This window comes from Python bivittatus, unplaced genomic scaffold (genome assembly GCF_059951505.1).
Source record: "Python bivittatus isolate LINGU-HERP-01145 unplaced genomic scaffold, Pbiv_v1 ctg000090_np1212, whole genome shotgun sequence".
NCBI classification, from domain to species: domain Eukaryota; kingdom Metazoa; phylum Chordata; class Lepidosauria; order Squamata; family Pythonidae; genus Python; species Python bivittatus.
This window is the reverse complement of record NW_028277046.1, coordinates 960,578-976,018: the sequence shown is the minus strand read 5'-3', so window position 1 is coordinate 976,018 and position 15,441 is coordinate 960,578. Positions and strand designations below refer to the sequence as shown.

General features: G+C 48.1%; 1 protein-coding gene across 4 annotated transcripts in view; it reads right to left on the bottom strand.

Moving 5' to 3' along the window:
• MEGF6 (multiple EGF like domains 6) overlaps positions 1 to 15,441 on the bottom strand; it is a 68,678-nt gene that overhangs the window by 12,756 nt on the left and 40,481 nt on the right. For all 4 annotated transcript variants that reach the window (XR_015795465.1, XR_015795466.1, XM_025167918.2 and 1 more), the window contains 17 exons: positions 14,884 to 15,021; positions 13,389 to 13,511; positions 12,267 to 12,389; positions 11,136 to 11,303; positions 10,667 to 10,798; positions 9,761 to 9,889; positions 9,441 to 9,569; positions 9,203 to 9,337; positions 8,016 to 8,150; positions 6,550 to 6,675; positions 4,817 to 4,948; positions 4,014 to 4,142; positions 3,021 to 3,152; positions 1,770 to 1,898; positions 1,106 to 1,234; positions 886 to 1,014; positions 664 to 792 (listed from right to left, as the gene is read on the bottom strand). Coding sequence is in view for 2 of the 4 variants with exons in the window: in XM_025167918.2 (XP_025023686.2) it covers positions 664 to 792; positions 886 to 1,014; positions 1,106 to 1,234; positions 1,770 to 1,898; positions 3,021 to 3,152; positions 4,014 to 4,142; positions 4,817 to 4,948; positions 6,550 to 6,675; positions 8,016 to 8,150; positions 9,203 to 9,337; positions 9,441 to 9,569; positions 9,761 to 9,889; positions 10,667 to 10,798; positions 11,136 to 11,303; positions 12,267 to 12,389; positions 13,389 to 13,511; positions 14,884 to 15,021 (2,247 nt within the window). In the remaining 2 variants the exon portion in view is untranslated. The remainder of the gene's footprint in view (positions 1 to 663; positions 793 to 885; positions 1,015 to 1,105; positions 1,235 to 1,769; positions 1,899 to 3,020; positions 3,153 to 4,013; positions 4,143 to 4,816; positions 4,949 to 6,549; positions 6,676 to 8,015; positions 8,151 to 9,202; positions 9,338 to 9,440; positions 9,570 to 9,760; positions 9,890 to 10,666; positions 10,799 to 11,135; positions 11,304 to 12,266; positions 12,390 to 13,388; positions 13,512 to 14,883; positions 15,022 to 15,441) is intronic.

Below are 15,441 nucleotides of genomic sequence, written 5' to 3'. Positions count from 1 at the left end.
AAAAGTAGCAGCTTTGCATAAGATAGAAAATAGGGGTGTAAGGGTAAAGACTAAGTGCAGGGAGCAAAGGAACTGCAGCTTTTCAAGATATGCAGCCCCAGCTTATCTTAAATTCATGCATTTGTAAAAAAAATAAAGAAAAAAAAGCATGCAGTTCACATTTCCATGGAAATACCTGCTTAATGCCAAGGTATACAAGCTTCTGTGTTAACCCAAATCACATAAAGGTATATTTAAATGCAAATAGGAAGAATTCCCTTCTCTATATAGCCATGTATAAATATATCTAAAACATATATATATATATATTTTGCTCCTGGCATTTTTCCAGTTCCTCCAGTACCCCTTGCATATTAACTGGATAAAGGCATGTTCCCAATTAAAGTCATTCCACAGGGAGTTAGGGAAGGAAAGCGACGTCAAAATGATGCAACTCTTTTAGAAGAAATGCACCCGTTCCCATCGACTTTTTAAAAATCCCGTTTGCGAGTGGGACCGGGACAGAATGAACTGAAGGGAAGTGAATGCGCTGGATGTGGGGTTGGACTACGTGACCTCTCAGGCCCCCTTCCAGCCTTACCTTCTAGGACTCTCAGTAAGACCCCTTTACTCGTCCAGAGGGGAGGAGGTGGGGGAATTAAATACCAAATGCCTTTTTCTTACCCAGCTCGCAAGCCAGTCCAACCCACCCTTCTGGACACGTGCAGCGGCCAGAAACTGGATCGCAGGATCCGCCGTTTTGACAGAGACACTCTTGCTGGCAGGCGAGTCCGTGGAACCCCCGCGGGCATCCTGCGGAAGAAGAGGAGAAAGGGAGAAAGAACAGGCCGGAGTAAGATCCGAGTGCCCAAATGCAACATTTCTCAGCCTGTTGGAGCAAAATACCTTGCTGGCAGGTAGCGCCAACCCATCCTGGTGCGCAGAGGCATTGTCCCGTGACGGGGTGGCATGAGGCTCCGTTGGCACAGCGGCACTCCTGGCTGCAGTTCTCACCATAGCGGTGAGCCGGACAAGCTGCGGAGAAAAAGACCCCGGTGAGCGCGCCTTTGGCTCCAGCCACCCATGGGAGACCCTGGTTTCATGCACCGGTGGCCGGCAGACGCACTCTGGTTGCAGTGTGGCCCGATCCAGCCTGTGGCGCAGCGGCAGCGGCCGGTCACAGGATCACAGTGGGCACCATTGAGGCAGCGGCACGCCAGCCGGCACTCCATCCCATAAAAGCCGTCGGGACAAGCTGAGGAAAGAGAAACGGAAGATCTTGGTGCTGGGGGAGAGGCCCTGGCGATAAAATTCATGCACTGGATTCAGATGTACCGTCCTCCCAGTCGGGAGGGATGAACAGTCGAACCAGTGCCTCTGAGGGGGATTTGTGTCAGCCCTGCGAGGTAGTCCAGACAAGAAGCACACCCAGGAGTACTAGCTCTATCTTTATTGTAAGGTTATATTGCCAGAATCTTGCAAGTCTGAAAGTACATCTCTCCCCCTTGTTTTTACAGCCCAAGAAACTAGGGAGGTCCCTTCTGAGTCACTTTCCACATCCCCCTTCCTGCTGGGGGTTCAGCCACCTCTTATCTGTCTGTTGTCTAGGCTGTGGCTCTTCCTCCTGTCTCCCGAGGTCATTCCCGCAGACCACCATGATTTGCAACTGAAGCAGAAGCATCATCTCCCCCTCTCAAAGACCATAGGATGTCTTAATGCGAGCACATTAGGCCGCGGGCTGAGGCACCTCGGTGCTTCCCAGCAGCACAAAAAAAGTGAGGCGTTCTTACCCCGCTCACAAAATGTTCCTCTCCAGCCTGGAGTGCAGGTACACACACCGCTGACGTGGTCACAGGATCCTTGGTGGTCGCACTGGCATCTCTGGCGGCAACTGGAACCAAACCAGCCTTCGGGACACTCTTGGGAGGAAGAAGAGGAAAAGGGGAAGGAAGGAAGGGTGAAAGTGTAAGGCGGAGGGGAAAGTGAAAGTGACAAGGAAGGGAGGAAGAGTGGAAGTGAAAAAGGAAGGAAGGAAAAGTCAAAGCGGAAAAGGAAGGAAGGAAAAGTGAAAGTGACAAGGGAGGGAGGGAAAGTGAACGCGAAGGGGAAAGTGACGTTGAAAGCGAGAATGCAGGAGGGGAGAGCAAAGGCAAAAGGGCAGGGAAAGTGAAAGTGAGAAGAAGGGGAGTGGGTGGGGGTGAAAGCGAAAGTAAGGGGGGAAATTGAAAGGGGGAGGAGAGGGAGAGGAGGAGGGAGAGAGAGGAAAAGTGAAAATGAACAGAAAAGAAGGAAAGTGGAAGTGAACAGAAAGGTGGGAAATTGAAAAGGAAGGAACAGTGTAAGAATGAAAAGAAAGGAAGGAGAATGAAAGTGAAAAAGAAAGACAGGGAAAGTGAAAATGAAAGCAAAAGCAAAGGAAGCAAAGGGGGAGAGGGGGGAAGGAGGGGGGGAAGTGAAAGTGAAAAGGGAGGTGGGGGAGTGAAAGCGAAAGTAAGGAAGGGAAGTGGGAGGGCGAGCCGGGGAGTGAAAGTGAAAGTGAAGTGGGGAAGTGAAAGATCAGAAAAGGAAGGAAGGGAAAGCGAATGTAAAAGCAAAAGGGAACAAAGTGATATGCAAAAAGGAGGGAGTGAAAGTAGAAGCAAAAGCAGAAGTGAGGGGGAAGTGAAAGTGATAAGGAGGGAAGTGGGTTGACGTGGAAGGGGGTGAAAGTGAAAGTAAAAACCGCAGGGAAAGCGAAGGAGAGAAGAAAGAAGGGAAGGAAGGCAGGAAGGAATTAAAACAGAGACAAAGGAAGGAAGGAGTATTAAAAATCCAGAGCCCCAGAATCTGCTAGCAGACGTGTCCCTTGGCTGAGAAGATGAAACCCCAAAGCGTGTGGCCTTCCACACCCGCCATTCTCAACCACAGCCCTGCTGGCTGGGGAACTGTGAATTCACTCCCGCCCTGCCAGCTTGGGGAAGTCAGCATCCGCAGCCCCCTCCCACGGACGCGCGGCAAGCCCGGCTGTTTGGGGCGAACGGGCCGCGCAGAGCCGCACTCACTCTGATCGCAACGCCTGCCGACGTAGCCGGCTTCGCAGAGGCACTGCCCCGTCAGGGCGCTGCAGGTGCCGTCTCCCCCAGAGCAGTTACATGGGCGGGCACAGTCCGGACCCCAGAGGCCTGGGTCGCAGGCTGGAAAAAGCCAAGGGGAGAATCGGTGCAGTTGTGCGCACAAAGCCCAGACAATCAGGAAGAATTAAACCATTTATATCTCAGATGAATTGCAAGTGACGGGAATCATCCATTCTCCTTTTCCTTTGTTATTTCTCTTTGCAAAAAATGGGCAGGTGGGTTGATTTGGTTCAAGTGGAAGATAAAAAAGGACGTTTTTTCATTAGCTCCACTTTAAAGGACAAATATTATCTGCCTGGTACATTTAGCGGCACGCACACATTTACAGTTAAAACAGCTACTGATTTCCCAACTGAAACCCGTGGCATCAAATTGCTTAGTCCCCAAAAGGGCTACCAGACCCTGGATTTTTTTGCTATTTTGCCTTCAGAATGAGACGGGGTGTCAACCCCAACCCCAAAACAGGTCTTAGATTATGTCTTATGACATTGCTATATCTAGCAATATATTTGCATCACGATCTAATAGCCTGTCTATATTCAAATATATTGGATTATTGCAATTACACAGAGTGGGCTTAAATAAAAGGTTGCCTTGTTGGAAACACTTATAGGACATTGTACAAACGTAATTTTAAGCGACCTCGTTGCATTAAAATTACATTTCTACAACACCCTGCAATTGTTACATGTTGCTCCGTGTATGAACTCCATTTTAAAACAGGATGAAACATTTTTCGCTGTTTCATTCTTGGGGATTATATTCCTAGGGCATGGAAAGAGGTCTTTGGATAAAGGATGTGGATTTTTCTGGGACCTCCGTGGCCTAAAAAATTTGTCAGTGCTGGGGAGAGAGATAGACGGTCTCGCGTCCTCAGGGCTTGAAGAATCATCACCATCTTCATTTCTTTTTCTATTTCACCTCTTTGGCATCGGTAGCCAGTCCACCCAGGGGCACAGCTACACTTCCCCGTTTGGGGATCGCAGTCCCCTCCGTTGTCGCAGTTGCACTGGAGTTGACATCCTTGCCCAAACCAGCCAGGTGGGCACACTGGAAGGGAAAACAGGAGAAAAAAAATGGAATTATCTATTGAAAAGAAGTTCCTTTCCTTTCCTTTCCTTTCCTTTCCTTTCCTTTCCTTTCCTTTCCTTTCCTTTCGGCAGGGGATATTAAACTCTTCCTCTATCCATCTGCCTCATTTTTCTTTCCATCAAGACAGAAAGAGCTTTATCTTGATCAACAACCACAGAAGAACTGACAATTACGTTGAGTTGGAGAACAGTAGGAATGGGTGAATTATTACAGGAATATAGATCAGGTGATTCTTTTTCTCTAGAAGAAAAACTGTTTTACGTGGTGAAATGGAAACAAAGAGAAAAGAGGGAGTCAAACACAATCACCTCTGATCGAACCCCTATTCTCCCAGGGCTGTTCAGAAGCAGTAAACAGTTGGGTGTAATGTGTAGTTCGGCCGCTTATTCTTGGAGGTGCTCCAAAATTTCCTGCAGTTGGTAGGTAGTTCCCCAAGCTATAACCTGAATCTGGGATAACAGACAGGGACCTCCTAAAAAGAGCAAAAGTGCCCCCACCCCCAGATTTGGGGTTCTTACAGAGACAAAAGGATGGAAGTCACCTTGAAGATGTGGTTGCATTCTCTTAACATCTCTAGAATGCAAGAAAAGTCACAGCAGTTGGTTCAAAAGCAACACGAGTTTGCAACTTACTCTCTTGGCAACGGCTCCCTGTGTATCCAGAAGGACATAAGCAGGCCCCAGTGGCCGGGTCACAACCGGCATTATTTTGGCACTGTGGACAAATTTGCTGACAACCATCTCCCCAGTGGCCTTCAGGACAATCTGGAGAAGAAAGAGAAAGATGATGTGGGCATGGTTGAGTGTCGGATTGATGTTCCCTTGGAAGAGTTGGAACCTACCCAGGTTCATTAAGATGGATCACCTTGATTCCTAGCCACATCCCATAACAAACCATGATTCTTTCCAACTCCATCATTATCCATCATCAAACCAGACAGCGAACACCTTGGCCAATGTAATCTTCCAGTTAAGCTAACGGTGGTGTCCTTAATCATTTAAGCCTGATTTATGTGACCTTCCCAGATTATACAAGGTCTGATTCCTTTCTTTTTCTCAGAGTCAACTGTTTCTGAAGGACTAAAGGCTGCAAAGCGTATTTGGAAGATCCAGACATGGAAATATAATTATTCACACATTCAATTTATACTTGTGGGATGACTCCAGTTTGAAAACAGCAGGTGAAATCTTTCCTTCTTTCTTAATTCATGGGCTATTTCTATCTTAACTAACCGAGTTACCAATCAAGTTTTTTTTTAACTGTAAGAGTTACTGCAAGAGAAATCTGTATTGTTCAGAACAATTTCAATTTGGTGACGGTCCTGATTTACTCTCCCCACTGAAACAGGTTCTGGATTATTCCAAATCCACATTTTTTTTTTAAATGAACCATGAAAGCATATAGCTAAACTGATGGTTAGACATTTATGAGGACTTTGCAATAAGAAATCAGTGTTTAAAGAATATTAAGTATGTTTCTCACAATGTTAAAATGCGATCAGTTCAACAAAAGATATTGATTGATCGATTGATTGGTTGATCATATTTATATATCCAGGTTTATTCAGAGAATATTTCAAAAGGGTTGACTGCCAACTCAGTTACATTGGAAGTATAAATCAATACAGTAACCAGCTTACTCCAGCATCACCCTGTTTTGATTTAATATCCATTTAATCTAGTTTTGGAAAGTCTAACATGGTTTAAAATTGCAAATGGGATTCTGAACCATATAGCCAAAATGTTAGCATTATGTGAAGAATTACGGATCTACTGATTGCGCTTTTTACGATAAAAAATCTACACTGGCCCAAATCTACAATCACAGACCAGCAAGAGGCATTTGCTCTAGAACTAGGTTGAATTCTGGGCTTAAAAACAGAACTGTTTTCTGGCGCCACCTTAATGCATTTTTGATCTTTTTCTATTGCTTTAATTTCTTTGGCAATGTGTCCTTCTCGCTCTCTCTGACCGAATATTAAAGCAAATATAAAACCGGTATTAAAAAGAGTGACATTTCTCGCAAAGTTTTCATTCAAATGCCTTCATTTGCTCCCCGTACAAATATATCCCTTTTTCTCAAGATACGCCACTCTCGATCGTAATTCGGCGCACGGTTTGATCTATTTCGATCCGCAAGAACGGCAGCGCGCTGATCGAGAGAAGCGGGGTGACGTCGGATCCACGCGCTCGTCAAAGAGCTCCAGAGCTGATCGAGGAGTTTCCAAACCTCAAAACGGCTTTCTTGCTGGATCGCCCACTTCTTTCACATCCGCCTGGGATTTATCTGTTCCCGTTGCGATGCGGTGGCAAGTTTGTAAAATAGGGACCGCGGAACCTCCAGAGACTTGATCCTCTTGACTCACCTTGGTCGCAAGCCAGCCCCGTCTTGCCAGCCACGCAGTGGCATTCCCCAGTGAACCGGCTGCAAGAAGAACCATTACAGGAACAGGAATGAAGGCAATTCACGCCAAATTTCCCTTCAGGGCACTCTACCGAGGAGAAAAAAAAAGACACCCCTTTAAATCTCTCTTCTCGTGCTGTGCGGAACAAAATCCCAGCTTTGCCCCAACTTTGCCACCCCGACGATTGCCGAAAATTCAAAACCAACGCATTGAAAAATTCAGAATCAGTCTTCCAGATGTTGAGAAGCAGCGGCGTGTGGACGTTTTTGCAAAGGCATTTGGGAAATGAAACGCCCGACATTTGGAAGATTGCCGGGTCTCCTTGCTGTCCTAGAGAAAAATCAGGGTATAAACGCGGCATCGTGTAAACGTAATAAATGCCAGAATAGAAATGTAAGAAATGCAACAGTAAAAAACCAAAAAAAAATCCCATTTGACCTCTTTCTCATTTTAACCCCCTCGTTCTGGTTCTGCCCTCTGGGGCCACCCAGAATAAATCCTACCCCACTTCTATGTTAAAATCTTCATTTCTCAAATTTCCCAATGCAACGTGAATTTCACAGCTGCTTCTATCCCAGAGCAGCAGCAGCTTGACTCGAGACGATCTGGAAACGGTCAAAAAAGTTTGAAAAACAATAACCCGGGGCGAGCAGGGGAAGGCTCAGATGGGGGGGATTTCATTTATTTATTTTATTTATATTTTAAATTTAGAGACCGCCCATCTCACGAAAAAGCGACTCTGGGCGGTTCACAATAAAACAACAATAAATCTTAATTAAAAGACCAAAAAACAATATAACAATAAGAGCATTGTTTGCTGGGAATCCTTCCTTTGCTGCTAACGGGCAGATGTCGGGCAGATGTTCTCTGGCCGTTAAAATGGTTTCTGAATTTTTTTGCATGAGAACCCAGAACCCAAGAGTGCCCTTGTGAAAAGCTAGGTCGTCTCTTTAAAGCAGTTTGTCCAAACTTGGCCACTTTAAGATGAGTGGACTTCAACTCCCAGAATTCCCAGAATTCCCCAGCCAGCATGGGAGTTGAAGTCCACTCATCTTAAAGTGGCCAAGTTTGGACAACACTGCCTTAAAGGCTTAACACCTCAACTACCTTAAAAAACCCTTACATGCTCTCCTTCCTCAGCCGTAGCCAGATCGTTCCATCATGACACCTCCTTATATGAAAGTTTTAACACAAGGGCAAATGCTTCTTTTCTGTCGTTCAAGAAAAATGAGATTATTCCAAACTGTTTGGAAGAGCTTTGACTGTTACACTAATGGTGGCCAGAAAGAGGAACGTGGCCGTGACATCAACCACCAAGCTCCCTTCCGTTGCAGGATACTACAAAGAGCTTCAAGAATGATGAGCAACACCTGGATCTTCTCCACAAATGTCATCGCGCCCACCAGGTAGGACCCATCACAACCTACCTTGCTGGCAGTCCTCTCCGTAATAGCCCTCGGCACACTGCTGGTGACATTCTCCGCTCACGTGGTCACAGGGCACGCCAGAGGGGCAGTTACACTTGTGCCTACACCCTGGCCCGTAACGGCCCAGGTCGCACTCTGCAGACCAGAAACTCTGCGTCACTTTCATGGTCAAGGGGGACCATCAAGGAGAACATCTGGGTGGGCAATCATCTCTTGCAAGTCCCAACTCAAGCATGGGGGTGCCACCAATGGATGGATGGATGGATGGATGGATGGATGGATGGATGGATGGATGGAAAGGAGGAAGGGAGGGAGGGCAGGCCATGGGGGAGATCCTGGGAGCCAATGTGGGTGGGACAAGAAGGGCATGGGTATGCCCAGAGGAGAAACCAACTCTCCCACCCAACAATCTTGGCATCTCCTTTCCATTCTGCTCCACTATATCCAGATGTAGGAATTCACACAGCCAAGAGTTGAAGAGACTCGGAGGAAACCCGTTACGCAGAATACCCTGGATTCTTTTCCACCCCAAAAGGCTCAGGCTAGATTCCACAGAAGGGGTTGGAAAAGTCAAGATGGTGGCCACCACCCACCAATCAAAGCCCTACTTCGATTCATCTGCCATCTTGGCGTTTTTGACACAGAACAAAAAGGGCACGGCTTGGGTCATGGGGTTGGGGCTACTATCTTGACTTTTTTGACCTATGGTCCCCCCCTCAAGCTGGCTCAGGAAGAGCTGCATCTTCATCTCCAATTAAAGTAGACCTGGGATGGGCCACGTGGTGCTCCTGACATGTTAGGTGGACGCCTCCCTTAAATTGCTACCTGCTCGCCCTGCTGGCTCAGGATGATGGGAGTTGAAGTCCCAAACATCTGAAGACACCAGGTTGTTTTTCTCCTATTGGATCAGACTCCCTTCTATTTCCAAACATAAGTCAGAAGGTCTTGGGTTCAAATGTTCCTAGACACTTTCCTACCAGCATCGAGGCCATCGCCCAACAAGCTTCACAGGTTCCTGAACTGGGCCAAATTCACACAACAAAGGCAAACCCAGGATAACACAACCCAAGCTTGGCTTCTTGTGCGAACGCAGCCCCCAGTTCTTCGCCCATCCCGCTCTGATCCCAGCTGGAAACCCGTTCAGCAAGTCAGTGATCAATCCCTGATTTGTCCCCAACCCAACTTACTCGCTTGGCACCTTTCACCATGGTAGCCCGCCTTGCACACGCAGCTGCCATCTCGCTTGTCGCAGCGTTGGGTGTTGGCTTGCACGCACTGGCACTCTCCAGAACAACCAATCCCGAACGCCCATTTTGGGCAAGCTGAAATGAAGGGGCCCAAGATGGGGAAAGAAGATCAATGGGATGGGGTCTCCGAGGGTCCTTCTTACATCTTGGGGAGAAGAAGCCACCATGGGGGATTTACCTAGGTGACAAAAGCGCCCGTAGAGTCCCGGATCGCAGAGACAGGTGCCAAAAACCCGGTGGCAGCGTCCCCTGTTGGCACAATGGCATTTCTTCTGGCACTGCTTTCCAAAATATCCTTTTGGGCAGACTGAAAGAGATGGGCCACCAAGGGAAGGAGTTTGGAAGCTGAGAAGGGCAGATCATCAAGAGGGCAAAGAGGCACGTTTTACCATCTCCCTATATGCCTATTACCTCTCCTTCCCATCGTCCCCAGCCAGGAGAGTCACCTTTGCAATATTAGAATGCAAGACAGCAAAGAAATCCTGAACAAGATCTCACCATCTTCGCACAGGTTCCCGGTGGCTCCAGGGGGACAGTGGCAGGCTCCCGTCACCGGGTCGCAGCTGCCTCCATTTTGGCAGAGACAAAGGGAGCTGCAGTTCTTCCCAAACGTCCCTTCTGGGCAGGCTGTGAAGGGAAGACCCCATTCAGCTTAGAGGCGGCTCGCAGAATTCCCCTGGGGCCCATTCAGTGGCATGGAACTCCAACGTGATGGACGTGCTCCAGAGGCGGTCTGAGTTTTTCACTTCGGCCATGCAGCCCAAGGCCAATGGATGGACTTCGATTCCCAGAATTCTCAGCAAAGAAAGTACTTGCCAGGGAATTCTGGGAAATGCACTTGGCTCTCGATAATAAATCAACCGTGGGAAAAGTGGGAGAAGCCCATCCCAGTGCCCCAATCAGAAACCCTCCACTGTGCAAAAACACACGAGGATAGAAAACGGCACCCGGATTTCATCAGACGGAGGCCTGGCCTCCTGAAGTCAACAGGGTTTCAGGCTCCAATCTAATCCTGAACTAAACCAGAGTAACTCACAGGAAAGTGGACGTTTTTCTGAATCAGCAGCCCCTGGGGGACGGTGGGGGTTGATGAGTGTAAACCTGTGTTTTTCAACCTTGGCAACTCTAAGAGGTGTGGACTTCAACTCCCAGAATTCCCCAGCCAGCTTTAAGATGTGTGGACTTCAACTCCCAGAATTTCCCAGGCTGGAAACATGGCCGGATCAGCCCCAGCCGAGATCAAGGTGGCCAAACGCGAGAGAGGAACCCGCTTTGCAGTTCTACACCAACTCGCTCGCTGCTTTCGCACCCCACACTGCTGCTTCGGGGCCCCTTCTCTGCCTAGCCACGATGCCCAGACTTGCACCCGTTGCTGGAGCCGACGGGCTCTCTGCCCCGACTCACTCTGGTTGCACAGGATCCCGGTCCATCCGTCCGCACAGACGCAGCCTGTCCCCTGCTCGTTGCACTGGCCTCCGTTCTGGCACTCCTCGCACAACAGGCTGCAGTCGGGGCCAAAGGTGTCATCCAGGCAGACTGCGAGGGGCAGAGAAAAAAACCCGGGCAACATGGCAGGGGCCGCAACACCCCCCAAAAGAAAGTGGCGGGCAAGTTTGAGAAATGAGCAAGAGAAGAGCGGATATCGCTTGGTGACAAGACCAGGCCCTCCATTCTAAGGGATGGCAAAACCCCAACTTGCAGACTCTGCCTTGGCATCCCCAAAGAACCGAGCCTGCCCAGCAGCTCCAAAAGGTAAGGAGACCACTGGCGATGGAAAGCCGCCATGGAGGATTTCACCGGGGGCCTGGCCGGCCACTTGAAGGCTCCTTCTCAGACCCCGGCCAGGTTGGTTGCAGGTCTTATTTGCCCTTACTGAATTTCTCAGCGAGCGTGTGTTCTCCTCTCGCCTCCATCTCTTCCGCCTCTTCGTCATATTCTTCATCAAAAAGTTGGGTGAGCTCATCCTGGAAAACTGCCACGTGGGGGAGCGGACGGACGATCGCACGCCGGCCGTCCGAGGCCTCCACCGGATCCTCGAGGGCTACGGCGAGAGCAAACGCCTCCAGTGATTGCCCCATCAAGGTGGGAACAGAGAGGACTAGAAACACGAGCAGAGCAAATACACAAAACCCACCTGAACTGGCCCTCGAGCAAAATTCCTTCAGTCAGCAGCTGAATAGGAACTTCATTTTGCTCTTCGGAACGGACACGACTGAAATTCCGGCATCGTCGAAAATTCCGCTTTGCAAAACGTGCCGTTTTATTTATTTATCGGCTTGATTTTCGATTTGTTGCCGGCTGCCATTAACCAGCCCTAGTGGCAGGTACTATTTTTAAAAAGGCATTGGGGAAAAGTCTGCCTATAAATACATTTATTCATAGAAGTCACGTACAAAAAAGCACAATGAGAAATTTGCAATAAATCTGCAAATCAAAGATACTTACACAGGTTTGGAGAAAGACATGCACATACGTTCTTGCATGTCTTAATCTTTTTAAAAAATCTTAAGTCTGACAAAGCAAATCTGATTTGCAATTATGAGGACCTGTGATAAATCAGCATATTCAGCCATCCCTAATCAGGGCAGAGTGTTCAGAATTTAAATGCTTTTTCCAAAACTTCCAGCTCATGGTTACACAAAGGTTAAAAGTTAAAGATTTGGGAAACTGAGTGCAGTTGTGGAGTAGTTAAAATGATGGGTTTGGACTAAGAAGACATAGCTTCCACCATCATTCACAGGCTTCAAGCTAGTCACTCGTAACAGCCCAGCCTACCTTACAGGGAGGTTGTTCAAGAAAGAAAGTGAAAGGAAACCAGCCAGAAAACAATCTGATGCTCTTAGAGAAAAGTTGCAAAAGAACTGCAATAAATCAGGAATAAATCAAGAATGCCAGACGTCTGGAAAATATCACGTTATATTCCTGGTCCCCACCAAACTCTTCGACGTGTCCAAATCCTCCGATCACGCGTGCACCATGGAAAGCCCAAGGTGCTGATACTTACCAAGGCAGCTTCTGCGATCTTCGTCTAGTTTGAACCCGACCCGGCAGCTACAGAGAAACGAACCGACCAGGTTCTGGCAAAAATGTTCGCAGCCGCCGTTATTCGCAGAGCATTCGTCCAGATCTGGAAAAATTAAACAGGTGTCAACTTGCAAATATTGAAAAACATAACAGCTTATGTCTTTAGTTTCGTCCCTTCCAACGCTCTGATTTGTGGTTGCGAAGCCAATGCCAAGTGCAATGGGAGAATGCTACCTAGCCAGTTCAGAGTGAGGTCGCCATTTCCTGCCCTTGCTTTGAATCCACACCCGCTTTTGACGGCTGCTCCCCAGTTTTCTCACCCTAGTTCCTCACAACTTTCTTCCCTCTCTTCCTGCACACAAATGTGCCACATTAATTCACACCAGGGTTGCCCACCTCCCAGGAAAAAACAGTGTAGGACTTGATCCTTCTCATGGCTAGGAAATGCATCCAGAAACAGAAACCACACGATGCATCACCGAAAGGTTTGACCCAGGGACCAGTGGCCTGTCACCATTTCTCTCTGTTCCCGCTGGTAGACCAGAGAAAATCGTTGCCAGATCTGGAAAGAAATCGTGAGGAGTGCTTGGAGGCACCGGGTGGGTTTAATCTGGAGACAAGAAGCTTGCAGGGATCCGAACAGCTCTCCCGTAGAAGAGAGGGCAGAACAGTTCCACATTATTCCAGGATAAAAACCAGCGAGTTTGAGTTACAAGGAAGTGGTTTTTGACGGGACACCCACAAGCGTTTCTTAACCCTGCCGTTTTCGATCCGGCAAAATATATCGCCATCGACCAAAATAGGTTGGAAGAAAAGAATACAGAATGCAAAACGTCCCACGAAAAGCACAGCCAGAGCACCGCGGGGTCCAGGGACATCTGACAGTCACCGCAGCGCACCGGAAAACCTCCCAACCTCGTTCACATGAAGGCAGTGCACAAACGCCCCACGAGATCTGACAGGGGAGTTTCCAACTTACGGCCGTTCCTTCATTGTTTAAACATCGGCTGGATGTTTGGGTGCGACGGGACGGATTCCTGCCCTGGACGGGAGCTGGACTAAATGTCCTCCAGGGTCCCTTCCATTCTAGGATTCAACCTACCGTCGCAGGCGCAGCCCGCAGGGTTGAGCTTGTAGCCGGCGTTGCAAACACACTCGTAACCCCCCGGATAGTTGTAGCAACCTTGCTGGCAGCAGTGAGACCCGGCGCCACATTCGTCGGCATCTGCAGGAATAAGAGAGCCCTTCAGCTGGCATCGGTCGGCGCTTGCACACTTCCCGAGCGATGCCATGTGGGCAAAGCAGGCCGCCGCGGTCGGCTCGAGAAATCCCAGCCAGGTGAGGCATGTCGAGCTTCGACGTCGCTTGCGGTCACGTTTCTCGATTCTTTTCCCCTGCAGTTTTATTCTGCGTTTCGCTTTTGGAGGCATCTCTCCCGTGCAAATCTGCGCCCCGTTTTTCCAAAAGATTGGGCAGAAAGTGAATGGTGCCTCGGCTGCTAAGCCATAGAACAGTGTTTTTCAACCTTGGCAGCTTTCAGGGGAGGGAGACCCCAACTCCCAGAATTCCCCAGCTGGCTGGGGAATTCTGGGAGTTGGAGTCCCCCTCCTCTGAAAGCTGCCAAGGTTGAAGAACACTGCCATAGAAATTTCTGAAATCAAACTAGTTGGGGTTGGGCCTTATGCTCCCGAAGAAACCACAATTAACCTACATTTTCTTGTGATGTTATTGTAACCTGGTTTGATCATTGTGAGCCGCCCCGAGTCGCTGAGAATCGGGCGGCATACAAGTTTAATTTTTTATTATTATTCAATTAAGTTCACACCACAAGCCAGGCCAGAATTAACCTATTTTGCACGCTGGCCTCCTGCACAAGGGAAAAAACCCTGCAATTGTTGAAACGCGGAAGGGGCAAAACTCAAGTGGGTTTTTTTTCTCTCTTTGCTTCCAACCTCAGGATAGGAAATCTCATTTTTCAACGTCGCCGATCATTCCAGCCGGCTGGAAAACTCTAAATTTGGGTGGGGTTATCCTGCTCATACTCCTGGCACACTCAGCACGATAAGAGTGCAGAGCAAAAGTGGAAACAGTTGGGAATATCTTAATGATGCAGTTGCTACAGGTTGGATCTGCCCTCGATTGGCTTTAAAAACCCCATTCAGGGAAATCAAATTAATTCAAGCTTCCCGGATTTCAAAGGGGAATTTTGATCAAACCCCTTTTGAAACTCCTTCGCCTTAAGGCACGCTTCTCAGAAAAACGCGCGGGTTGAAACCGAATTCTCTTTTCAATCCTCAAATATCATCATCCGGAAAGATTAGCCGGTACAAACAGGGCATCAAAAAAGTTTGCCAATGAAAGTCAATGCTAATTTTTTTTTTTTTTTTGGAGGGGTCTTTGAAGTGGCAGGGCGGGGCAGGAACGATCGGACCCGGTCGTGCAAAACCGAAACCGCTTCGTTCGTTTGGTCCTTTTTAATTCTTCTAAAATTTAAATTTGTTTTATGTTTTCGATCGTGCCTATTCTAACCCAGCACTCAGTCCAAGAGCCCTAAAATGTCATTTTCTCAATAAATGGCCCACGGAGTTCAGAGTCACCGATGCAAGTTTTCTCGTCTTCATCCAGGCTGTATCCGAAATTGCAGCCACAGACCGGACCAGAGGTGGTGTGATGGCACAGATGGGAACAGCCCCCGTTGTTAGTTTCACAGCTATTCACAATTTCCATTTCTATTCCTGCAAGAAAATTAAGGGGAGGGGGCGGGAGATGCAACAAATAAAACTTGCCATTATCCCAAAATCGCTTCTTGTTCCCTCCCGATTCCAAATTTTGCAGATTCCAAAGCGACATCTTTCTCTCCCTTCCAGATTTGCAATTGGCTCATTTATCTCATTCCTCTAAACGGGGAGATTCCACTTATATTCTGCTTTATGCTTTGCGAAATCATTGATGCAGGATGTATTTCCTCCACAAAACGGGTTCACAGCACAGAATAAAAGGACTCGAGTTAAAATCGGGAATCCGACACACTTCGCTGTCATTTAGGGCAGCGCTTCACAAACGTTTTATTTATTATTAAATTGGTATTCTGCCCATCTCCCCCAATGGGACGCCGGACCCCTTAAAAATGATTGAGGACCCCATAGAACGTGGGT